General features: G+C 41.0%; 3 protein-coding genes across 23 annotated transcripts in view; all 3 read left to right on the top strand.

Moving 5' to 3' along the window:
* LOC133136551 (band 4.1-like protein 3) overlaps positions 1-4,861 on the top strand; it is a 68,350-nt gene extending 63,489 nt beyond the window's left edge. For all 16 annotated transcript variants that reach the window (XM_061254144.1, XM_061254149.1, XM_061254146.1 and 13 more), the window contains one exon: positions 3,772-4,861. Coding sequence is in view for 1 of the 16 variants with exons in the window: in XM_061254143.1 (XP_061110127.1) it covers positions 3,772-3,777 (6 nt within the window). In the remaining 15 variants the exon portion in view is untranslated. The remainder of the gene's footprint in view (positions 1-3,771) is intronic.
* Positions 4,862-8,298: 3,437 nt separating this feature from the next.
* Positions 8,299-14,603, top strand: zbtb14 (zinc finger and BTB domain containing 14). Of its 6 annotated transcripts, none has more exons than XM_061254159.1 (3): positions 8,320-8,352; positions 10,382-10,456; positions 11,427-14,603. In XM_061254159.1, exons 2-3 carry the CDS (start codon positions 10,452-10,454, stop codon positions 12,772-12,774), a joined length of 1,353 nt encoding a protein of 450 aa, XP_061110143.1. In that variant the 5' UTR covers positions 8,320-8,352; positions 10,382-10,451; the 3' UTR covers positions 12,775-14,603. The 6 variants fall into 6 exon arrangements, with proteins under 6 accessions (XP_061110145.1, XP_061110143.1, XP_061110141.1 ...); XM_061254157.1 differs by lacking the exon at positions 8,320-8,352 and adding an exon at positions 8,633-8,920; XM_061254158.1 differs by lacking the exon at positions 8,320-8,352 and adding an exon at positions 8,957-9,694.
* Positions 14,604-21,073: 6,470 nt separating this feature from the next.
* LOC133137634 (protein APCDD1-like) overlaps positions 21,074-26,212 on the top strand; it is a 30,730-nt gene continuing 25,591 nt past the window's right edge. The window contains exon 1 of the mRNA XM_061255974.1: positions 21,074-21,190. Within this exon, the coding sequence (XP_061111958.1) occupies positions 21,074-21,190 (117 nt within the window). The remainder of the gene's footprint in view (positions 21,191-26,212) is intronic.

Genomic DNA, 26,212 nt, shown 5'->3' with positions numbered 1-26,212 from the left:
ACACCCTCATACCCCCCGCCCTACACCACACCTCATACCCGCCGCTCTACCCCACACCTCATACCCCCCGCCCTACCCCACACCTCATACCCCACACCCTCATACCCCCCCGCCCTACCCCACACCTCATACCCCCCGCCCTACCCCACACCTCATACCCCCCCGCCCTACCCCACACCTCATACCCGCCGCTCTACCCCACACCTCATACCCCCCTGCCCTACCCCACACCTCATACCCCCCTGCCCTACCCCACACCTCATACCCCCCTGCCCTACCCCACACCTCATACCCCCCTGCCCTACCCCACACCTCATACCCCCCTGCCCTACCCCACACCTCATACCCCCCGCTCTACCCCACACCTCATACCCCCCGCTCTACCCCACACCTCATACCTGCCGCTGTGCCCAAACCCAGCCTTTCACAGGCGCATGCTATGCTACTAACTCAGCTTTCACCCACAATCCATCCCTCTGAACTGCAGCTTCAAGTCAAATCCTTTCAGCTGTGATTTCTGTCTGAATGCACACAGCATATCTCTGGTCTTCAAGACCCCGATTCGTTCAGAATCGGCAAAGCTCACATTCGGCTGTTCTGAAAGCCGGTCCGTTAACTGTGGATTCTGCCAACTGAAATTCCTCCAGTCCCGTGAAAGAGATCGTAATCACCGCTTGTACAGAATTTGTGAATGTTTTCCGGTTTCTGAATATTTAGGGTGGAAAAAAACATTTTCTAGATTATTAATTCCACATGTCGGTATCCATGCATGGTGGAGAATGGAAACGTCTCTGCCAACTGTACAAGCATTGCTCACTGGACGATAGCACCCCCTCCTGGAGAGCTGCTAGTTTAGTAGAACCTGATACTGATTTCTAGATCATTACTTTATATGGGATAATTATGTCTATAATATACTATATTCAATAGGTTTCTGCTGTAGTATCCTGAATAGCTTGAGGATCTTCCAGAATAATGCTGTGAAGGCACTAATACAGTGATTAGTAGTGTCTCCTTGCAGCCAGACTGACCCACAGGATCTAGACACCAGTAAGAATGGTCACTGTATCATAATAACAATGGCTCTACAACAACAAGCCTTTTCTGCTAGTTTTTTAGGAAGCAGGATTGCAAAAGCAAAAAAAACAAAAGTAAATGCTTATTCAGAACCACACAAGTCTACATGTACAAGCTGAGTACCGTTCAAAAACAAAATACAGATGGCTTGTGTTAATTAAATCCTGCATCGATGACATGGCTAATGAATGATCATAATCATGCTTTTAATATGTGCCCAGTCTGGACTGAGCTCATAAAAGCAGCATGAGCTCTGGGTCTGGGTGAGTTCCTTTCCACCCCTCTCTGCTCTCTCCCTGCATAGATATTAGTACCAGTAGCTCGGGAGTGACAGAAATCAGTCTGCTGCCAGACGTTGAAGAGAACAACAGATGTGCACTTTTGGCTCCACATCCAATGTGCACATCTGTACAGCTTGGCCTAAATCTATATCAGGCTAATAGGGGAAAAAACCTTCCAGATGTCCCGCATGGATTGGGGGCTACAGTGAAGTTTAAAATTTTGGCCCAAGAGTCACAGGATGGATCCAACAGAACTATAGAGGTACAGTAGATACCTGAAACAGCAGATATAGGAACACAGGCTTCTATAGATACCCCCTTGTGTCCCTAGATCAGTGAATAGTAATGTATTGATGTCCATTTGGGGCTACCCCTGTACTGAACAGCATCATTTATTATTGTTTATGATAATAAACAAGCTACACTACGCTACGGTGGCCTGTAGTGTAGTGGTTAAGGTAAATGACTGGGACACGCAAGGTCGGTGGTTCTAATCGGTGCAGCCACAATAAGATTCGCACAGCCGTTGGGCCCTTGAGCAAGGCCCTTAATCCTGCATTGCTCCAGAGGAGGGTTGTCTCCTGCTTAGTCTAATCAACTGTACGTCACTCTGGATAAGAGCGTCTGCCAAATGGCAATAATGTAATGTAATGTAATAATGAATTACTCAAGGGAAATTATAAGTAGTATTACACATGTAGACGTACATTATAGGTATACTATATTCTAAATATACAATATAAAAGCTAATTTGTCACTTAACACATTTGTTGTATGCTTTAATCAACATGGGTCACTGTTCATCCCATTAGACGTGCCTATGTATGCCTTAATATCACATGTAGCTATATACATGTAATTATCATAAGGTAAATATTTATCTGTCCATTTAGCTAATGATTGTTACAGATATGTATGGTGACTGCACATGATAGAAGTGTAAATCTGTGGAAGGAGCTCATGTGCTTTGTCAAAGCCATGTGTGCTGTAGAAGAAGCCCCACTCCCTTAGAGAGACTGGCTGTATGTTAGTTTAATTGAGCATTGGCTTATCCACCCTCTGCAGTCCTCACTCCTTTGGGATTAGATTCTCATTCTAATTGGATACTTTTGACTAATGCTGTTCAAACATTGACTTTGGCATGCTTGAACATGCTGTGTGAATCTTTGATTCATTTCAATTTCTCTGATGAAATGACCCAGAAGCAGAGCAGTTTGGACCTGTCATGTTTCATACTGCATGCTGTTACAAGGGCTCAAAGTGACTAAGGTCCACAGTGGAGTCCGACAGCAATGCACTCCGACCTCCATTTGGAGTAATGCATGAAGCAGATGGCGGTTATTATTCGTTCTTTACATGTTTCATTTACATCCATAAAACACAATGTTGTGTGAGAAAGAATAACACATTTGCTGAGAACTTTTTCTCATTGTAGACCAGGCACTGTCATTTGCAAAACAAAATGTCTGTCTTAACAAGTGTTTTTGTCATGTAGTGAGGCTTACAATCTTTTTCCTTTCTTGCAAGTAGAAAATAATTAGCTTGTTTAAGTTACTTTTTGAAGTGAAATTATTTTACCCCTTTGGCAAAATCTTGAAATTAATTAAACTGGCTCACCTCATTGGCAGTATTTTAGTTTTATTTAGCAAAAAAGTAATAGAACAATTAAAGTCTGAATATAAGACTAAAATACTTGTTGAGATTTTCTTCTTTTTTGGTGTTTGGGTGTGCAAAGGAAAAATGAGCTCTTGAACTTTGGAACTTAGTGTTTCTCCCTTTCCCTCAGAAGGGTCTCCTTTTCTACCTGTTAATATGTGTTCATACCGTTAGTAATCCCACATCGTACTGTAACATACGAGGGCACAAAAATATGATTAAATGGCCATTAGATAAAGATACTGTCTACTCATCTGGGAGACCCACAGTCCGTGGGTTATTAAAATGTAAATTTGTCATTGTAAATTGTTTGAAAGATGGCTTTCATCATCAGCTGCAAATGGACCCAGAATTATGGCTAGTTTGAGTTTCCATTCAGCCAGTATTTATGATCTCCAGTGACCCACAGTCACCAGAATATGTAAAATATCATCATCAACATTATCTCAGAGATAAAGTACAGGAGACCTGAGCCATTGGGGAATTCATACCCTGTGGTTCCATAGGCATTTGTGGTCAAGTAGCACACCCTGCTGCTTGTTCAATATGCAAGTGTACATATGAATCCTTCATTGTAAACTTGTACTTATTATTGTTTGTTGAATTTTAATATTGTTTTTCTCGTTGTGAAAAAGTGTTTGGGTTTTGTTCCAATGCGGTACAGTATTTACAGACGATCCTGTTCACAGGAATATTCTCAACGTATTCCTACTGTTGTATTTACAGTCAGCATTTCCTAATTGACTCTGTTTTTCAGGACTGAGGCCCCACCATTCAGAGGATACTTGCATTTCACTTCTCAGAGAATAATGGATGTCCAGGAAGGAGTCCACTTTGACCTCCAAAGCAACGCAAAATACATTAATGGATATTCCACTGCATCTGAAAACTGTAGGACTGATCACCCTCCCACTTTGCATCTCCAAATCAATCCAGCGCACCACTGGATAATGCATACTGCATGAGAAGGAAACAGTTCAGCATTAAAAAAAAAAAAAAAGAATTTAATTTAGGGTGGGAAAATGTAACACTGTTCTTAATCCAGCTGCACGCTCCGACAATAGGCAGAATAATTCAATGGGATTTTTTTTATTATTATTGTTCACTGCCTTAAGTAATGAATTTTAAAATTGTATAATAATTTATGTAGCTTTCATTTTATTTATGAGAGAGAAGCTAGCACTCCAAAAAGAAGGCTGTAGGCTTTACGCTGTACGTGTTCGAGTGCGCAGTATTTAACCATGCAGTAGACGTGCCAACCACATTGCCAAGCTCTCCTGTCTACTCTCTCCGTCATTTTTACCCATTCGACTCGCATTGCCTGCCAAACAGACAAAAAAGTTACCGAATACGAAACCCATGCTTCTTTGGCCAGACAAAAAAAAAAAACTTAAAATAATTTTATCCTTTTTATTTGAATTGTAATTTGTTTTTTCTGTTGTCGTTGATGAAATTCCACTACATTTTGTTCCACTTAAATATTCCACATCACAAAGGAAAAGATTGTATGTAGAATGCTCTGAACAGAAGGATAACGGATAAAAGTGAATGAATGTAGGCTTCTGTCTGAGAGCCAGCTAACAGTGATCGCTGCGGTGGACCAGGCTGCTCATCTCTCCAGTGGACGACCAGAGCCCCCATCCTGTCAGGCACGGCAGAGCCGGATATCAGCCTCCCCCATGCCAGTCCCACCCTGAGCGTGTGTGAGCGCGACTGCATATGTGTGTGTGTATGTGTGCGAGAGCAAATGTGGACTCTGTGCTCTGTCCCTGTGTCTGCTCAAGTCTAGTACCATCCATGTTCAATGTGTTTCCACATTAGTGAAATAAAAAGTGGCAAAAGGAAAATGCATATTTTTGTGATTTATTTTTTTTCTTTTTAATAAAATGTACCAATGAAAAAACAGCAGTTATGTTACTCTGTATCGCGTCTGGTCACACAAGTACAGCAGGATCGTTTGGGAGAAATATGCCTTAATCCCTACTGCGTTTCTTGAAGCTTCTCGACCAGAGAAATGTAGGTTTTGGTCTTTGGGAAAGGTTGATAGGATTGGGCCTTGGGATCTAGGTAGGATTGAAAGTCGAATTCAGTGGTGTATTGTGCTCTGGCAAGAATGTGCCCCATTAGAGAAGCACATCTGGAATCCTGCTTGAGCATAAATATTGGGTGATGCCTTGTTGCCATGGAGCCTGGACACAGAGGGTGGTTGCCATGGGAATAGTGCAAGTGCACTATCAAAGTGAGTCAAGGTTGATTTAACACACTGCTGCAATTAATATTTTGTGATTGCCACTGTAGTCTGTGAAAAATGTCTACTTTTCATCAGCCACTTTCATTGGGAAGGGAACATTGCCCATAGTTTCTCATCATTATAGGTATAAAGTTTAGATTACTGATTTAGGCTCTCCACAATTTGACATTAGTAGTCAAACATTTATAATCAAATTTTCTGCTTTGAGTTTGTCTTGATACATACAGGTGTTTAGTCAGGTGTATTTGATTGCTTCCTTCATGCAGTTATGAGAGCTGTCAGTATCTAGGGCTAGTAACATCTGTAACTGACATGGCAGGACTCACGTTTTCTGGATTTCCCTGTCTTCATTTGTTTTCCTGGCCTCATTTTGTAACCTATCCTGATGCATGAAGCTAAAAGGAGAAAAAGTAAAAGAAAAATAAGCAATTGGAATAGTTGGCATAGTTGAACCTAATTGATTCTGTGCTTTTGATGCCTTTAGAGCCTGTTAGTCAATATGAGGAGCAGAGTTTTGCCAATTACAGGCAATGAAGCCATTATGAGTCTTAAGAGAAAAAAAGAAAAAATTTCAAGACATAGGCTAAACAATAGGCATACCAAAATACACATCCTCACCAAGCACTTTATTAGGAACTTTTTCACTTTATTACACCTATTTATTCATGTGATTATCTAATCAGACAATTGTGTGGCAGCAGTCCAATGCATACAATCATGTGATACAGGTCAAGAGCTTCAGTTAATGTTTGCATCAACAATCAGAATGGGGGAAAAATGTGATCTAAATGACTTTGACCGTGGAATGATTATTGGTGGCAGACAGGGTGGTTTGAGTATCTCAGAAACTGCTGATATCCTCCTAATGCACACAAGTCTCTAGAGTTTGCAATGAATGGTGCAAAAAAAATCCACTGAGCAGCAGTTCTGCAGACAAAAATGCCTTGTTAATGAGAGACGCCAGAGGAGAATGGCCAGACTGGTCAAAGCTGACAGGAAGGTGACAGTAACGCAATAACCACACAATACAACAGCAGTATGCAGAAGAGCATCTCTGAACACAACGCATCATAACACTTAAGTGGATAGGCTACAGCAGTCAAAGTCAAAAAAATAAGTCTAATAAATACCTAATAAAGTGCTTGGTGAGTGTATACACAATCTGAAATTGAATCTGTAAACAATTAATATGAGGATAAGCTGCAGACTCAGCATTTGAGGGTACTTATTTACATTAATATTGGGTGATCTGTGTTGGAATTGCAGCCATTTTTATATACTATACAGTCCCTTCATTTTAGGGGACTGAAAGGAATTAGTCAATTCGCTGCTCGGCTGTTTCTTGGCCAGCTGTGTGTCATTGCATCATTAGTTCATGGACAAAAAGCTAACAAAAGGTCTAGAGTTGATTCTAGGTGTGGCATTTACATTGTGTGGCTGTGCCAAAATGAATGAAAAAGGAGACTTTGACCCAAGTCATTTGTCAACACGTATCTGGGCCCTTTGATTTAAGGGACTAAATTACCTCTAGCATGCAGACATCCCAGTACGAACATGTATCATTAATGACCCAGATTTAGTTCCCTTTCACTTTCACTAGTAGTTCTCTCTGGCCTCAAAGGGTAGCTTTCTGTTTACTTCAGTTGGTTGCAAGGTTAGCATGTTTATTTGGTTGATAGTTGTTACCTTGCTCAAGTCACACCGATGGCAGAGTTGTATAATATGTGTAAAGTTTCTATTACAAATGCAGTTATTTTCTGCCAAACGCCACCCCTTCACAGTACAGTGATTAGGGAAGTAACAGTGCCTTGAAAAGTTAACAGCAAAGAACAGTTAACACTTAAAAAGTTTTTAACACAAAGGTTAGCATTTCCTGTATTGGTTGAATGATCTCTAGGAGAACATTTGAAATTTTGAACAGTGTAGTAATCAGTTATCTGCCATAACTGGTGAATTGACATACTGTAAATTTAGATCTCAATTTATCTTACTGCAATGGAGTGCCCCCTGGTGGTTATAGACAGGAAACTGGTGAAACACGCTGGACTGTGGACTTGCTATCTGAAGACGGGCTAAATCAAATGTTGTTCATTACATTATTGGCATTTAGCAGACGCTCTTATCCAGAGCGACGTACAGTTGATTAGACTAAGCAGGAGACAATCTTCCCCTGGAGCAATGCAGGGTTAAGGGCCTTGCTCAAGGGCCCAACGGCTGTGCGGATCTTATTGTGGCTACACCGGGGATTAGAACCACCGACCTTGCGTGTCCCAGTCATTTACCTTAACCACTACGCTACAGGCCGCCCCCATGTTTTCAATCTTGGCATTTAGCAGATGCTCTTAACCAGTGATTCCAGCCAGTGATTCCCATCCTTGGTCCTGGGGATCCTCTGTGTGTGTCTGCTGGTTTTCCTTCCAACCATAGCTGCAAACACAGCATTTTAAGGCGCTGTTAATTTGCTTAATTAGGTGCTTTTATGTTTGCAAGGATTATTTACCCTCTTATAAATGCCATGAAGAATAAAAATGTAATGTTTACATTGTTCTTGTTGTACTTCATTGCAAATTACATAGTGGTGACACAATGTTTTAATTGATCAAATGAAATTAAACACTGGTGAATCAATAGGCCCCTAATTAGGTTGCTGAAAATGTGATATTTCCCCCCTTTAACTTAACACATGCAGGTCCTTGGTTTGTCTTTGAATGTATTATTATGTACAAAATTGTTTGTTTTGTAGCCGTGTGTCCACACTTTAACCAAGTAGGAGCCTATTGATCTTCACTTCAGTCTTTAAATTGTCATAAATTATGATTTAATTATTATGCTTTCTCTTTTAATTAAATTATTTGTAGTATAAATGAGGGGTTTATTCTACATGGCATATCATACAGCTAGTTCTGACATAATGTGGCTTAAAATGTTAAATAATCTCTCTGAACACAAAAAGCACCTAATTAAGAAAAAGTAACAGCTTGTTAAAATTCTGGGATTGCAACCGTGGTTGGAACAAAAACTAGCATACACAAGAGGTCTTCGTGGAGTTTGGGGACCACTGAAAGTGCTTGCATACACGTCTAGGCAGTGAGTAAAATGCAATTTAAAAATAATTAAGCCATCCAATTTCATCGTAATAATTTGGGATGAAATCCTTTATAATATGAAATCCTTTTTCGGAAAATAACCTAATCGTTTTGTTGTAACGGGAATTAAAACTACGCATAGGCTATAGAGTACAAGACATCACAGCATTTTCATGATCCAGTCGGTGGCGCTCCCGTTTCCCGCTCGTGACCTTATTTTCGCGCCCCAAATCTGTTCGCGTTTACCCCCAGTTCGCGCTCCAGAGGTTTGTTTTCTGTGCACAGGCTAGTTGCGTGAGAACATACGCGTATATTCTGTCTACGGCTGCTGGTCGTCATGTAAAGTAGCCTACATTTGCGCTTCTTGCGTAACGGCGTCCATTTGCAATCAAATGTGCGCACGCCCATAGCTACTCAACGTTCGGTCTGCCCTGCAGTTCCGTGCTTGCGCAGCGCGTCCTTCCGCCAGTGCTCGCCCTCACGCTAATACTGCTCAAAGTATTTATTCTTTACCGCTTTGGTGACATTTAACGCAGTCTTTCTCATTAAGGCTCACTCGTTCAATACAGGTAAGCACAATCTCTTTTTTAAGGATCAGCAACAGGGTCACAAAACCCATAATATTAAAGCTGGGATGCCTGCGCGCTCACGATTACTCATCGGCCGCTCGAGTTCGTGTCTGTGCAGGAGTGTTCATGGCTGCTCGGGCGGGAGCTCTTCTGTGTTGTGGAAATCCCACGCCGTCACCCACCGAACTGAAACATTTATATTACAGGAACAAACGTTAAATATTTCTCCTTTAGTGTTGTAGATGTGTGTTTTTACTAATTTATGACAATAGCAGCGGCTTCTTGGAAAATAAATATGGCTAATAGGGCGAGTTAAATAGCAGAAGTAGCCGATAGCTAGCTTGCTAACATTAGCTAGCTAACTAGCCCCACTAACTAGCCTCAAGCGAAAATGGAACGCGTCACGGATTGATATTGTAGGCATAAACGACGTTTACATAGCATAATGACACTGAGAATTATTAACAACTAGCTAGCTAATCCGAGAATCATAACCGGAAAAATACGACTTGGGGAATTAATTACGCACCACAGAAGCCACCGACTGTTCGACCCATTGTCTTACTTCTCTGATTGTTAACAGCCCAAATGCAATTCCAGTTTGTATTTCTATGCGCAGCAATATATTTAAATGCTGTATTTATAACGTTCATTACATATTTATATGATTAGTAGCTCGCATTATATCTTCAGTTGGGCTGGTCTTCTGTGGACAGACCGCCGTTGTCCTTGAGCGAAGTGTTAGCATGCGCGTGATGTGCCCGACGCGCGTGAGTGAGTATTGTGGAGTTGAGGGTGTCGTTCTCGTGCAACTACCTCACCTGTACCTGCATTTTCAGACCAATAAGCCACATGATTAATTTTAAACTTAAGATATGTACCGTTTACTGGTTTACAAAACAGATGGATTGCACAAATTAGAATTTCAAAAACAGTTAATACAGTGGTATTGGTGGCCTATAATGTAGAAGGCTTGTCATTTTTGTTGCTACATTTTAGTAATTAGTCCACTAATACTGTATGCGTGCTGCTTCTGAACTTAGATTTCATCTTATGTAACTTAATTATGAAACAGCTTCACCACTGATAGCTCTAATGAGGTCGTGGCAACCATCTGAATTGTAGGCTGAAGGAGGCCTATGTAGACAAGGTCCCTACAGACTGGAACTTTTTTTTACCATCTATTTTACACGGTCGTTATTACAGTATAAGAGTAAAGCTTGCAGCAGCCATTTGCTTTTCAACTGGTAAGATAGCCTAGCAAAATCTTCATTTGGACAAAATGTCCCATTATCAATAGAACACCCATGACTAATAACATTAGTAAATAGCTCCTTACTTTTATTCATTTTTTTTGTCTGCATATGATCACTGAAATTGTAGGTTTGCCTAGCACTCTTGATTGTGGGTTGTGTGGAATCTAAGACATGAAACTAGCCCAAGTTTTTTTTTTTTTTCAAGCTTCAAGCACCATCAGTGACCTGAAACCCTTATGGAGTAGGCTAGCTAGGACACTGGCACATGAAAAATAATGAGGTAACGTAAGCTAATGTGTTAGCATTAATATAGGCTTTCTGACAGTAGAAAATCTTTTTTTATTTTTTATTAATTAATGATTTTGTTAAACCACAGTAAAAGCAGAGAGTGCACAAGAATGAAGTTGTAGTTAAATGCCCTGCTCTGCTGATAAATGGTAGAATTGGGAGTTAGCTTGCTTGCTAACTGTAGGCCTTGTTGATTCATGTGACACTGATAATGTGGGTTAGAGGCAAAACTCGTTGTTGGCAGAAAGTTGGCAGACTCTAGCTTACCCTGTAAGCAGATGTGTTGGCAGACATATTTCACTGTTTATTTATATTTTAGTGTAGTATTATTGCCGTTCTGTTGTAGAGTGTAAACCTGAGTTTGAGATGTAGTATTAGCCAGTTTACACACTAAATGTAGGCTATAGACTATTGAAAAGTGGAAATGCAGTCTATTATTAACAAAATGTGTCTAGCCTTTCTTACAGAACATACTCCAGGGATGAATTCACATGCCACAATCTGATAAACACTGATGTATTATAAACTTCACATTTCACCAAATGTGCTAAAACCCAGATGCCTATTTTGTAAGAAGATTAGAAATGTGTAATTTGCTTTCATAGTATGTCTTGATTGTGAAAGTAGTGGCACTGGTTTAAAAAAAAGAAAAATACATTTATCCACCACCCTGAATATTTCTGTCCACTTGATGTATGCTCCACTTGACTGGAGGTAACACTTCTACAAAGAATTCAGTTTAGAGAATGCAAAATGTAAGGACCCTTACATGTGGCTCCTTATTTGTTGCATTGTTCAGTTTTTAAATGCTTTTAATATGATTTAGAAAATTGTAAATCATCAGTCTTTGAGATGACGTTGATGGTCCAGGTACATTAATGTGGGTGATTTTAGGCAAATACAAATATAGTGACAAATTTATTTTCTATCTTCCTCTGAATACTTCATTTATCCCCTTATAGGAGACTCTGCAACATGTCAGAAACTGTGAAGTATATTGATGATGAACATAAAACCATCTTTCTGAAGATACTTAATGAACAGCGGCTGGAAGGTGAACATTGTGATATCGCAGTGGTTGTTGAAGATGTGAAATTCAGGGCACACCGCTGCGTCTTGGCCGCCTGCAGCAATTACTTTAAGAAGCTTTTTAAGAAGCACGAGGTGGACAACTCCTCCGTGATCGAGATCGACTTTATTCGCTCAGATATCTTTGAGGAGGTGCTAAACTACATGTACACAGCCAAGATTTCTGTGAAGAAAAAAGACGTCAATTTGATGATGTCCTCAGGTCAGATTTTGGGAATCAGGTTTTTGGACAAACTGTGCTCTCAGAAACGTGACTTATCTCCTCCCGAGGAGAAGAGTGACCACCTGAACACCAAGTACGCCTACGACATTGTTAAAATCACCATCCCCACTGAGGAGTCGCAGGAGAACCAGGACCACGAGGTGCAGGTGCTGGGAGACCAGGACGACACTCCGTCTGATGACATGGTGGAGGAGTCTCACGTGAACCAGGACCTGGACAAATCTCCCAGCAGCACCCTCCGGGTGCAGGAAGCTATCCTCAAGGAGCTGGCCACTGAGGAAGTGCACAAAGTCAGCTGCTATGACCAGGACGTGGAGGCAATGGAGTCAGTGCAGAAGGACCTCGGTGGCCACGCCCCGCAGGGTCTTACTTTCGCCGACAGCATCGGGGAGGTGAAGGACGAGCAGCCGCCCGGGTGGACCACAGCCGCCAGCGACATGAAGTTTGAGTATCTGCTGTATGGGCACCGGGAGCACCTGGCCTGCCAGGTCTGCGGCAAGACCTTCATGGACGAGAACCGGCTGAGGAAGCACGAGAAACTTCACTCGGCCGAGCGGCCGTTCATCTGCGAGATCTGCACCAAGGCCTTCACCACCCAGGCCCACCTGAAGGAGCACCTGAAGATCCACACCGGCTTCAAGCCCTACCGCTGCGACGTGTGCGGGAAGTCCTTCATCCGCGCACCCGACCTGAAGAAGCACGAGCGCGTCCACAGCAACGAGCGGCCCTTTGGGTGCCAGATGTGCGACAAGGCCTTCAAGCACAAGTCCCACCTGAAGGACCACGAGAGGCGGCACAGGGGGGAGAAGCCCTTCGTCTGCGGCTCGTGCACGAAGGCCTTCGCCAAGGCCTCGGACCTGAAGAGACATGAGAACAACATGCACAGCGAGCGCAAGCAATTGCCCGCCAGCGCCCTCCAGAGCGAGACGGAGCAACTGCAGGCTGCAGCCATGGCGGCTGAGGCGGAACACCACCTGGAATCTATCGCGTGTCAATAAGGCTCCCACCCAGGCAGGGAGCGTCACTCGTACTCCTTATTTCTCGCAGGAAGCCCTCTCTGTTCTACAAATGAGTTCTTTAAATGTTTGATTTATACTCCTAATAATATTGTGGGGAGGCTGGGTGTTTAATCCTAATTCTAATGATCAAAATGTATATTGTTTGTATTTTGGACTTATTTCTTATTGATTTGCTTTGGGTTTAATTTCAGTGTTTAGTGATATGAAATTCTTTATTGACAGTGTAACCAGTTAAAAGACGGGGCAGAATATCCTTGAAGTACAATAGATCATACCAAAGCTGTGTGGTATATTTCTAACAGTCTCTCTGGTTGGGCTGTTTTGCCTTAAATTGGTTTACAAAATGTGTGCTGTTATACAGTGCCATTTTCTATCATCTTGGAATCTGTAAATAATTTGTAGCATTAATTAAATCAAATTTGCTTAATGTATAGATTGATAATGACTGCATCTTCAGTGTTTTCTGTGAGCCCAAAATGTATTTTATGTGCTAGCTAAGGTGAGCAATGGGAATGAACAGTCAGAAATGTGAAACGATATTACTATAAATTTGTTTGCTGTTAATAAACACATTAACTGCGGTCAGCTGGTTTAATCTATTATTTTTAATTGAATAGTTCAGTGGAAGAGCGGTTTTGTTGAGATATTCACGGTGTTTGTACTTGATAATCTACAGTAACTATACAGATTAAAGCCTTTCATGTTACGCCACTGGACATCTCCCATGTGCTAGCAGCTTACAGTCATTTTACGTGTAACAGGTTTTTAACATCGATAATTCAGGGACCGCCCACCCACTCAGGCTCAGAAGCATCCTAGGGACCTCATCATAATTTTTTTATTTATTTATACATTTTTATATTTTGAAATCAGTTTTACCAGGAACCCGGGTTCCAACCATGGACCTCCTGTTGAAAACCCAGGACATTCAATGTTGTACATATGAAAACTGTCCCTACAGTAATGTACATATGAAATATATACAGTTGGAGATCAGTGAACTCTTTTTAGAAAAACGGCACCATTTGTCCTCCTGTGAGAAAATAGTCACCAGGACAAGCAATATTCCCACATATGGCTTCAGCTAGCTCACTGCCTGATACAAGGCACATTTCCCCAGTACTGGTCCTGGAGAGCCACAGGGTCTGATGGATTTTGCTCTGGTTAATTGATCCATTAGTGGTTGATTATGTGTCTCACCTTTCCTTAGTTTTGGGTTTCTTTTCTTTTGCTGGTTTTCAGGTCAAAATAAAATGATTTAAAAAATGTTTTTAAAAAAACCTTCAAAGACCAGGTTGTTAAAATATCCACTTTCCTTCAGTTCCAGGTTTTTAAATAAATTCTCTATTAATCCCAAACTGCAGTTATGCATGCATGTCAAAAGTATAAAGCTATTGACAATCTTGGCTGTTTGTTAAGTATCTTGCTCAAAGTCATACTGTGCCTCACTTTGTAAGAAATGTGATTTATTGCCCACATCTCACATTCTGCTCCTTTTAGAAGGATGTTTTCTGACCCCGAGCCCTTAGCTATATCTGAATGCACTTTTGCAGAGTAGATCTAAAATCTACACTGGCTCTCATTTAGTTTTGTGTTTTTAGAAGTTTTATGTCCTTTGAATCTTGATTATCTCTCTCTGTGAGCCATCCATTGATAAATGGCTCAAAGGGCTTGGTTTAAACTAGCGCCCTCCTCTGGTGAATAACCAGTGCATACGCACCTCCATTTTATGCTGTTTTGTTCACAAGCCGGTAGTTTCTCTTTTAACCAGAAAAATGCATAAATATTAAAATACAGAAATTATACCACCTTTGCATTCCTGCTCTTGGTTTTGTATACTTCACAAAGTGAAATCCCAGAAGCGTACAGTGTGCAGTGTCACAACCACTGCCCAGTGTCACTACCCTGTCTCTATGGCCACTGGGTGGTCAGTAGTAGCCACACATACTTTACACTTGGCTGAGCCAAAGACTGCTCTGATGATGTGTAGTATCTCCCCTGTATACTTCCAGAATGTGGCTTTAGCTAAAGCTATGGCTTTAGCTCAGTGGTCTCCAGCCCTGGTCTTGGAGAGCTACTGGGTCTGCTGGTTTTTGTTGTTGCTCTGCACATAATCAATCAGTTAGAGCAGTTGATTGCACTTGCCTCACCTGGTTAGCTGGGTCTCAACAGAGTGATGATGTTAAGGTGAAAACAAAAACCAGCAGACCCAGTAGCTTTCCAGTACCAGGGCTGGAGACCACTGCTTTAGCTCAACAGGGCACAGCAGCTTCTGTAGATAAACTTGAATGCCACTGTTCTGCCATGAAATGGACACTAGGTGGGACTCTTCACACAGTTCATTGCTCAGAGGGTTAAATACATTTCTTGGGAGAATGAAACCAGAAAGTTTCCTCAATTGAAACGCTTTGGAACTCTCAAAAGGAATACAAAAAATAATAAATGTAATTTTTATGATATGAATTATTACAATCCGTCAATTCTTGTGTATAGAAATCTAAATTCAGTAAGTTCATATTTACAGCTGCAGATTTGCATATGCTACAAGATTTTCAGTTGATTAAAATACTGTGCTCACCAACTTGAATTACATAGTAGAAATATAATGTAAAATGCATTATACTTGTCATAATGATGGTATTACACCAAAGATGCGCATATTCTTAACTATTAACAGAAGACGTTTTGATTCCCTGTAATTTCAGGATAAACGTGTATGGAAAATGACGTCAAAGTCGAAGCTGAGAACGAGAACCAGCAGCTGGCCATGATCTGTTTCCAGCATTTTCTTGTCCATTTTCATCCAAAAATTTGACTGAGGCTCTGGGTTTTGTTTCGCACGTGCGGTAGTTCTGCGCGCACGGATGAACACCTGCTTTGCATTACTGCTCTGGTCTGCTCCCAGACCAGCCTTCGGCAACATCTTTCTGAATAGGCTCCATCCTTAACCTCCACAGATTATCCTGCATGGGGTATGAAAATGTCAGTTATACGAATCAAAACAACAGTCTAATAGTCTCATCTATTGTAGTCCTATTTTTAGATATTTCTGTGTATAATGTATGGGATTTCTATCCAGAAATATAGAAACTATAAAGAAATCCCATCAAATACATTATACAAGATCAGCTGTCTGAGTAGTTGGCTAACTGTAGAAGACAAGTTAAATGTTTCACCTCCTCAGGTACCCTAGCTAGCTAACTAATTTGTAACAGATATGCTCTGCAGTGCCAAGTTAACTAGCCAACATGAAAACTATTTGGATTACAGGTAGGAAAAAATATGTTTTTAAAAGGCCTCCAGATGCGAGCCTGCCAATGAAAAAAGGAAACACAATTTCTCTGTTTTATTCTTGTGATTTGACTTGTTATTAGCTCCTGGGGGAGGTGATTATAGCACTTTGATTAATTGTACCCAGAATATCTTCCAAAAAAATATTAACTGTACAAAGGGGAAATGTACAGCACATACAGTGAGCAATGTAAGTCCCCCTGTACACATCATACAATGACTGATTTGGCATCAGTAGAGCTTGTGCAGTGGTGTCAATGAAACGGGTGCTTTCAGAAGACTTGTGCATTTCAGTTATTCAAATGTAAGCATTTTGGCCAGTGGAATGTTTCTGTACTGGTACAAAATCGTTTCGCTATTGCACCTGAAAGGAAATGGTCACTGCGTCTGCTTCAGTAAGCTTCTCCCTCTTTCACACACTTGAAAGACGCATGCCTTGTGCGGAAGAGCCAGATTTACTGCCATGGAACACATCGGGCTTTCTGGGAAGTGTCATTTCCATTTCTCAGAGTCAGGACTTTATAATCGACTTCAGACATCTGACAAAGAGCAGGCTACTTCTCACACCCCTGTCAGCCCCGTCTCCTTTCACCAAGTTTCTTCTGTAAGTGTTCAACCTCCTGCTCTGGTCTCCCATTCAAGATTAAAGACAGGAAAGATCACAGCCTGAAAGAGAGGAGGAGGGAGGGCAGGAAGTTCAGACACATTGGAGTGTTCTGGAAGTACTGTGGCATAATGCTTTGAGAACTAGACCTATAACCAGGTTACCGGTCTCTGGTGTTTAATGGGGGTGTGAATTCTCTGTTTCCTCAGTAAATTCATGTAGCTGTATAAAGGCAAGAAGATGTAAAATGTACATGATATAAGTCCTGTGAGGTACAAGTTAATGGGATAGTCAGAGGGGGAACGGCCTGTGATCCTGTGAGGTGACTGTCTCCCTCACCCGACCCTAAAGGAGAGGATTGCAGCTCATTTATATATACAACCCCTGGTAAAAACGATGGAATCAGCACACTTAAAGGATGTTCATCCAGCTTTTTTACTTCATAGCAAATAAACAAATCAGATCTGACACAAAACAATTTTTGTTGAACATTCTGGCTTGGTGAAACATAGCTGAAATAATTAAATGCATTCATTTTAACTAATAGGATATTTCTTTCCAGATCAAGTAGAGGAAAGAAATATGGAATCACTCAATGTTGAGGAAAGAATTAAGGAATCATCAACAAAAAAATCACAATTAGTACTTTGCTGCCCCTCCTTGGGCTTTATGATGGCCTGAATTCTTTGAGGCATGGACTGCACTAATGAAAAACAATATTCTCCATCAAGCTGGTTCCAACTTTCTCAAATAGCGGTTGACAGATCAGGATGGAGGATGGAGCCTTGTCATAGACACATTTTTTTACATTTCCACCATAAATTTTCAATCGGATTAAGATCCGGACTGTTCGCTGGCCATGTCATTGAATTGATATGCCTTTCCTGAAGAAAAGCTTTAACACTCTTTGCTCTGTGGCAAGATGCATTGTCATCCTGAATAATGACTTCCTCATCACCAAACCTACACTATTTTCTATTGATGGAATGAGAAAAGTGTTCAAAGTTTCAATGTACACCTGTGCATTGACTGTTGAGGTAATGATTGCCATCTCCCCTGGTCCTTTAACTGAAATGCAACCCTATATCATAAATGACTGGGGAAATGTGTTTGTTTTCTTCAGGCATCTTTGTATGTTTTATTGGAACCACACCAGACAAAAGTTCCAGCATCATCGCTTTGGCCAATGCAGATTTGTGATTCATCACTGAATATCGCTTTCATCCAATCATCCACACTCCATGATTTCTTCTCTTTAGCCCACTGCAACCTTGTTTTCTTCTGTTTAGGTGTTAGTGCTGGTTTTCAATTGGCTTTTCTATATCCCATTTAATTCAGCCGATTTCTTACAGTTCTGTCACAAACATTGACTCCTGTTTCCGCCCATTTGTTTTTCATTTGTTTTGTTTATACTTGCACCAAATTTCAGACACAGCTGACTGGGAACAACCAACATTTTTTGTCACACTCCCTGTTGGATTTCCTTCTTGAAGGAGTTTCATAATCCTTTCCATTGTTTCAATTGACAGCTCTCTTCTTTGAGCCATGTTTCCTTTCAGTTAGCCAAGTCCAACAGCTTGTTAAGGTCTGCAAACACTCCCTTTTAACTGCAGACTAATTTGCATATTCAGACTTGTGCTGGTATTTGTTTTAGAAATACAAATTACAAAGTGATTCCATAATTTTCTCCTCAACATTGAGTGATTCAAAAAAAATTTTCTCTACTGATCTGGTGTGTCATTAACTAAAATATTTTAATCTAATTTGTTTGAGGTATATTTCATGAAGCCAGAATGTTCAGCTGTTAAACCAAATTAGTTTTTTTGTCAGATCTGTGATTTGTTTACTTGCTATGAAGTAAAAAAAGTGTGCTGATTCCATAATTCTTGCCAGGGGTTGTATACACACACATATAAACATGCACACACACACACTAACACATAGACACACATACAGTATACACATGCGCACACATATACATATTTGTACTCTAAGATGAGTGCCTATTTGGACCCAGTGCAGGCTGGGAGATCCCCCAGGGGCACATGGTCTGGGAGGAGGGATTGCTTCAGCATCTCTACTTTTCACTGGAACCACATTAGAAGGGGAGAAGAAAAACAAAAGCAGCAGGGCTATTAAAGGGGGGGGGGGGGATGTAGTACTGTGCTTAGCGGAAGGAATTATGTGTTTTCTTTGGCAACTTATTGCAATCAAGCTGTTTCAAAGCTTAGTAATCAAGCAGGTTTCAGCAAAAACCCCTGTAAAAATAACAAACATTACTCAAGTCCACAGCAATGACAGAATGACCAGATATTTTCAACAGTGCGGTAGGGGGCATTACTAATATGAAAAGCAGGGATTCTGCCTTTGTCTTTGTTTATTTGTGCTGATCAGTTCTGCTCCGTGGACTCTGGTACACTGAGGGCTGCAGAATATTTCATGACTTGGCAGTACCTCTTTTCACAATAATTTATGTTTTTATTGAATTCTCCATACTTCACATCACATGCAGTGCAGGAGTAAAAATGTCTATAAAAACACAAGGAAGGTGCTTCCACGCTTCTATGTTTGAAATCCACAGAATGGGTGGGTTAAGAATGAAGGGTGGGACAAAATATTGTAAGTATTTAATCACAGTTTGGCCGCATGAAATAATGACATGGAATAGAAAGCAGCTTCAGGTTTTCATGCATCCTCAGCAATCATGCCGTTTAATTAATAGACTGCTGATAAAATATACATGTATGTACAGTGGGCTCCAGAATTATTGGCACCCTTGATAAAACAAATAATACCTCTTTACAACACGTGTAAATTAGTGTGCTTTATGGAATCAACCAAAGTCTTAGATTTTTCAAATTAAAAAAATATTTCCCCCAAAAAAAGACTACAATTATTGGTACCCCTAGTTTAATACTTTGTGCAACCACCTCCGGCAAAGATGACAGCCATGAGACTTTTCCTATAATTTGTGATAATTTTCGACCATCCCTCAATGCATAACTTTAAGAATCATTGATATCCTTGGGATACCTCCCTCTTCAGTTCAGACCTCAGGTTTTTAAACGGATTAAGTTTGGAGACTTAGATGGACATGGATTTTAATCTATGTTTGCAATCTACCTATGACCCACTCTCAACTTCCTAGCAGAGAAAACAAGATTTTCTGCCTGGATTTCCTGGTACTTCGTTGAATTCCTCCCCTGAACCACTGGCAGCAAAACATCAATGACCCTGCACCATATTCGGCAGTAGGTATGAGGTGCTTCTCCTTGTATACATTCCTCTTTTGTGACCAAACATGTTGGGTTTGTATGGCCAACATGTTGGGTTTGTATGGTCTCATCTCATCCAGATGCTTGGTTTTGTTTGTTGTGCTCAGTAAGGTCTGTCTTCGTGTCACTCTTCCTAAGAGTTTGTTGGTATGGAAGTGCCATTTTATTACACTTAGTGACCCCAGGATGCAACCAATCTCTGCAATTCTTAAACTGCACCTACCTCACCACCATGATTAGCCTTGTGCCATAGATTATAATGGCACTTATATCTAGATATAGATAATGTTGTATTGTATTGTTGTACTCTGGGTATTCTAGCTGCCAACTGTGGTATACTAGTTCGTAAGTTGATGTATTCTTCAATGGTTCCACATGTATCTGTAAGGTCACGCTAGGACCTGGAACCGTACTGTCCTCTCGGGTTCTCTACACACTTGTCCCTGTGTTCGATCTGCATTTTGTTGTATGTCACTCTGGAGAAGAGCGTCTACTAAATACCTTGTAATGTAATAATGTAATGTGATCCTTTGGTTCTTTATGGCCTCCCTCACAATCTTCCTTATTGTCCTTGGGGGGATAATATGCACTTGTGTCCTCTTCCTGGCAAGTTTGCAAACCTGTTTTTATTATTGTGGTATGTTTAACCGTTTATGTATTTTTTCTTTTATACCCTTTACCAGACTTGTGACAGTCAATCTGAATTGACAGCTCTTTGGTTTTTTCAATGCTAAGGGATTTTTCATGCTTGTTACCTAATTGTTATATTCTAGTGAAACAGGAAGTAATGGAATGACACAATACAGTTCCTTTAGACTAAGATTAACTAAATTGTATTGCTAATTTCACTTTGTTTGATTTTATTTATAATAATTGTTAGGAGTACCAACATATAGATGATTATCTGTGTTGTGTATTATATGCAGCCTTTTTTCTTCATTCTTCTTAAGGGCACCAATAATTCTGGAACCCACTGTATATGATATTAATACAGGTCCCTCCTTAAAAACCTTCTGAAAACAAACCATTTTTATGTATTTTTTGAGATCGCTTTTAAGCACACTCAGGACTGTGACTTGCAGCCGTACTGTCCATCTGAATTAGGTTGATGGGACAGGGGCTAACGGGCTTCCATCTCGTCCCCCCGCAGGACGCCCGGGAGACAAGGCTGCCTGTGTGCAGCAGAGAGCGGGTCCTGCTGAGTTCTGACGGCTCGGGCCAGCGGGTGGGTTTGAGCTAACCCAGAAACTGGGCACCTGAGGACCAACAGGAGCACAGAGGCCCCAGGAGCCAGCAACGTTCTCAGACATTAATCTTGTGCCCCCACATAAAAATCTTACTTTCTTGTCTGTATGTGTTGACAGGCCCTACTGTGTGTTTTGTTGACCTTTATACAGCCTCCACAAGTGAAAATAAAAAAACAGGAAAACATCACAGCAGGATGAATGGAAAAAGAGTGGCTGCCTGTGCCCAGGTTGATGCCTACAGACTGGGAGAAACCAGGCAGTTATATATACTTCTCTTTCCAGCAAGATACTGTAAAAATAGCTTCTATAAATAGCTTTTCAAAATGTTTTTAAAAATTATGGAAAAAAAGAACCACCTGCTTCCTGCTTCATGTCAGTAAATCGGTTTTCACCTATTGGTGACCTTGTGAAGATGACCTTGAAATTCAAAAATAACCACACTATTGTATTTGAAGTTTGTGGTGAATGACAGCCCATTCATATTTCTAGGCCATGTGGTTCAAAAGACCCAGTATATCTGTACCAGCGAAAGCCACCATCTTGAATTTCAAGGTTTAAATTTGATTAAATGTCAACTTTCTGATCTAAAATTGAACCTAATCCTGTCTCAGGAAGGTTCAAACAAATATAGTGTATCCGATTTACAAAATGGCCGACAGCAGCCATCTTTGATTTTGCACTAAAGGGGGAGTTGCCGGAAGATTCCACAGGGCTGTAGGAGCTTTTTTTGTGCTCTCCTAAATGGCTGTTCTAAGTGTAGAATATGCAATGACATATACTGTATGTTTATGCAAACTATTTGCAATTAAATTAATTAATCAGTAGTTATGAGGCTTTTTCACCATTATTGCTTTTTAACTATATTTTCAAAATGTAAGAATTAGCAATCTTCTCTATAAAGTATGTTATACAATATTTGTAAAACAGATGAGTACTTTTGATATCTACATGCAGATTTAGTAGTAGTAATTTGGTAGTTGTGAGCTATGAAGAGCACACAAGACATATAATAAAGACTTTGCGAATGGAACCAGATGTTTAGCCATGTTTTTTTTTTTTTTTTACAATCCCACAATGCCCCCTGCTTAGATCTGCCACACCAGCCCACAGACTGGAAACATTTTTTGATCTAATTTTTAAGGAAATAAGGACATGTGCTCACCCACTCAAAATTCACATCTGCCGCTAACAGGACCCTAATGAGATGTCTATTTTTAAGGGTCCTTTAATTTCCAAAAATCGTACCTTTGATTTGTCTCCCCCTCTTAATTGTTTCAGCAGGGGAACTTGGCCTCTGTTGTGGGTGCGTTTGGGGGGGGGGGGGGGGGGTTGGGTTTACACATGTGTTTGTGAGTGGCACTCGAGGGTGAAGCATGTGTTCTACAGGCTCTTATCTGCTGCAGGAGAAATGTGATCGCTTGTGCTTTCCCACCCATGCCCCGTGCAGAGGAATGCAAGCTGTGTGGAGTATTGAGTCTCAGAGCCTAGATCCTCAACTTTTCAGAAAAATTATAGAAACCCCAGTTACCAATAGCTGGTTGCATGTTAATGTTTTTTGTTAGTGTAATTGTTTGTAACTATAGATTACATTTTTTGGAATTGGATACAATTCAGCCTAATCCCTCCCCAACCAAGCCAAGGAACACTTAACCCAACTCAACCCAGCTCAACTCATTTGATTGTCAGCATCAGTTTTGACAGTCCTTACGACAAGAAATATACTTCAGTATGAACTCCTTCAGTCATGAACACATTGAATCTTTCTGTTTGAGGTGGTGGTTTTGTCTCAATTTCCTGACTGACTGAAATTGAAGGAATCGACGGAGGGGCGGGGTGTGGATCTGATAATGAAAGCAGGTTGCTGTAGGTTGTCAGGTAAGTTGATTTCATTCAGGCAATTGTGGAACAAGTATTGTCTTGATGTAAGTAGCAGACTGCATTGACAGATAAAAACCGTCTTTACGCTTAGGTCTGCTCAAAATGTCATAACATCAGGCCATGACCCTACAGCAGTGTTGTGAGGTGAACTCTGGGTACTTTCCGCTCATCTGCTGTTGGAGTTCAAAGTAGTGTTGTGACAGTTTATCTCTCGGTCCCATGGTGCGTCGAAACCCAAGACTGCAGGGTCCCAGGATGATGTAGGTGGGGGCTGGCAGCGTGACCAGGCCCCTCTGGGTGGTCCTGAGAGTGGAATGCTGAGAGTTTGTTCTCCAAGCCTGTGTAGATTTCACTATCAGATCCACATCCCCCCCACACACCCTCCACTGCCACAGCACATGGGTCAGAGCACCTTCTGTGTCCTCAGCCCAATTCAGCTTCAGCAGTGCTGCCCGCAATTTCAGTTGCACAATAGCCAAAAATTAATTCAATATACTAATAGCCATAACATTCCTGCGATTCCCAGTTGCTCCGCATACCCAGGGTAAGCACAGTGTGTTTCGGTAAACTCAGAGCGTAACCTGGAACATGAACCACCAGGCAAGCCCGCCCTTCGTGAGCAAGTCCTGAGAGATCTGTTCCACACCACACTGTAGGCATGCCAAAGTTCACATAAAGGGTCAAACGCTGACCACACACAGAATCAGCGGGAGTTTAGCCAGTGAGAAAATGTTTGTCTGGGTAGGAAGTACTAGAACCCAAGGAACGGAAACCATGACCTTACATTTTACAAGGTAAATACAGTCGTGATGTAATATGTGTTCAATCATATGTATAACTATACTCACGGCTGTGTGTAAACAAGATAAGATCGATGGCTCTTAACATCTCTGTACTTATGGCAGCAGAAATTTAGGCTTTTCCTAAAATTACAGCCTGTGAGGATAAGTGCAAACAGACTGGCAGGTGGACCATTGCCTGCGGCTATATCTGGCTCTGTGTGGTATCTTTGAAGTCCGAGGAAGATTCATTGCAGTGGGTAACAGAACAAAGGGTCTGCTTAAGGCTAGGATATCAGAGGGTGAAACTACAGCCGTGAAACTCAGTGCTCTTTAAAGATCTGCTGCTCTGTGAGATACACATTTACAGTATCTCTGTTAAACTCCCCTCTTTGTTTCAAGAGTGGATTAAAATCTTGTGCTGTGTCTGCATACTTGTCAGCCTGCATCAAAATGGGAAGGTTTTCTGCCAGAAACGGAACGCTCATATCTTGAACTAAAACATATTATCAAGGCCAGAAATTATGTTCAGGTATCCAATATATAGTACAAATAATTATGTTCTTAGATATTGCAGCATCTCTTTTAATATAGTATACACATTTACCAACTAAATATATTAACATATATTGCCATATATTACATTCAAGTAAGGGGCAGTTTCTTCTGTGTCGATGTGTAAATGACATGGCTGGGGTGAACTCAGGAGGCAGAGATATCTGGAGGGGGTCTTCACTCTCCCTACAAACCCAGCCCTTCAGGAGTCACTGCAAATGTCAAAATTCCTTCACTGAGATGAAATGAACCTCAAAGCTGCAATTAAATAAATGGCTTTAAATAAAGTTATCCTAAGCTGTGGAATGTGGTGCAGAGGAAGAGTCTGCCTGAGGTTAATTCTCCCCCTCCACCCTTTCCCATCCTTTAAATCCAGACGGTGAATGTAGCTATTCTGATCTGCCTTTCTGATGGAAAGTGTGAATGAAGGGACCTACTGTAGGAGGAAGTTCTTGGTTGGAAATTTCAAGCATTTCTGGATCTGCTTCCAATCATCTTGAATGTTATTCAACTGATAAAGTTGTATTTCAGAAACAGTCAGTTTAGCATTTTGATCATTCTATAATGTTTAAAAGATGGAGGGTGGTAGGTTTTCCTCATGACATGACAAACTGTGTATTACTATTTTCCCAGGCTCTTCAGCCATGTCCGACCCAAACCCTAACACATAAATTCATATCTTCCAGGAGAAACCCCTGGGAATGTTACAGTTCCTTTCACCTTCCTGTGTCCCTCCAACCTTTGCCCTGACCCCTACATTTTAAACCTAGCTTCACTCTGACTGAAGCACAAGCTCATTGGTTGTGCCATATGTTTACACAAAAACAAAAAGTGGACTTGGTTTGACGAGCTCCGTGAATTAACAGCAGTGTGGCGAATGTACACTACAAACTTGCACAAAGTGATATGCAGTTCCTGAAGCCTGTCGTATGTTTCATATTGCTGATAATACCAGGTGTAGGTGCTCAGTTACGGTGTCTGACATGCTTAACCCCTTAAGTATCACCCCCTTTTCTTAACACAAGCTTGAAAATACCCAAAATAAAAGGGTTATTTGGGTTATTCTTGAAGCCTTTTTACTAAACCTGGTCTCTTCTGAAAGGTAACCCTTTGCGGTTTGTTTTCCAAGAGTCAAAATTACTCTAAATATTACTGAAACAAAGTTACAGAAGCTCAAGTGGAAGTGGTAGATTATTGTGGCTTTTTAGAATTCAAAACTATAGTGTATTTGATTCGCTGGACCCTTGCCGTGAAAAGGATACCAACATTATTTGTGTAGTCTATGGATTTCCAAAATGCAGAGAAGGTGAGGTCCCCCACACTTGTTTTGCCACCCACATGTGAAAAAAAGCAAAGCGATGGCATCTTAAAATGGGTTATACAGATAGAACCTTAATTTTTAATGCTTTCAAATGGTCTGTCCTGTTGCCATAGTGATTGAAAATTGCACCGTGAAAAAGAGAATTAATGTAAACAAATCCACACCGGCTGTGGATTAGGAGATGAATAAACTGATACTAGTTTGTAGGCTATGAGACTGATGTGGCACTACTGACGAATGCAGGGGATCTAAGGGGTTAGTGTGGACCAGATTGTTTTACTACAAGCTACACCTTGGACTTGGGCTCAGGACTTCAGTATGCTCCACAGAAATATTTCCTTGATGGCCAAGACATGAAATCACTCATGGCAATGTGAATTGAAATGGAACATTTTCTGATGCTGTGTTCGTTGGCTGATAGATATATAGTACAACCTAACAGGTGTGATGCTGGCTATTCATTACTA

Source organism: Conger conger, chromosome 9 (assembly GCF_963514075.1).
Source record: "Conger conger chromosome 9, fConCon1.1, whole genome shotgun sequence".
In the NCBI taxonomy this organism is placed as follows: domain Eukaryota; kingdom Metazoa; phylum Chordata; class Actinopteri; order Anguilliformes; family Congridae; genus Conger; species Conger conger.
The sequence above is the reverse complement of the archived record's forward strand: the minus strand, read 5'-3'. Positions and strand labels throughout refer to the sequence as shown.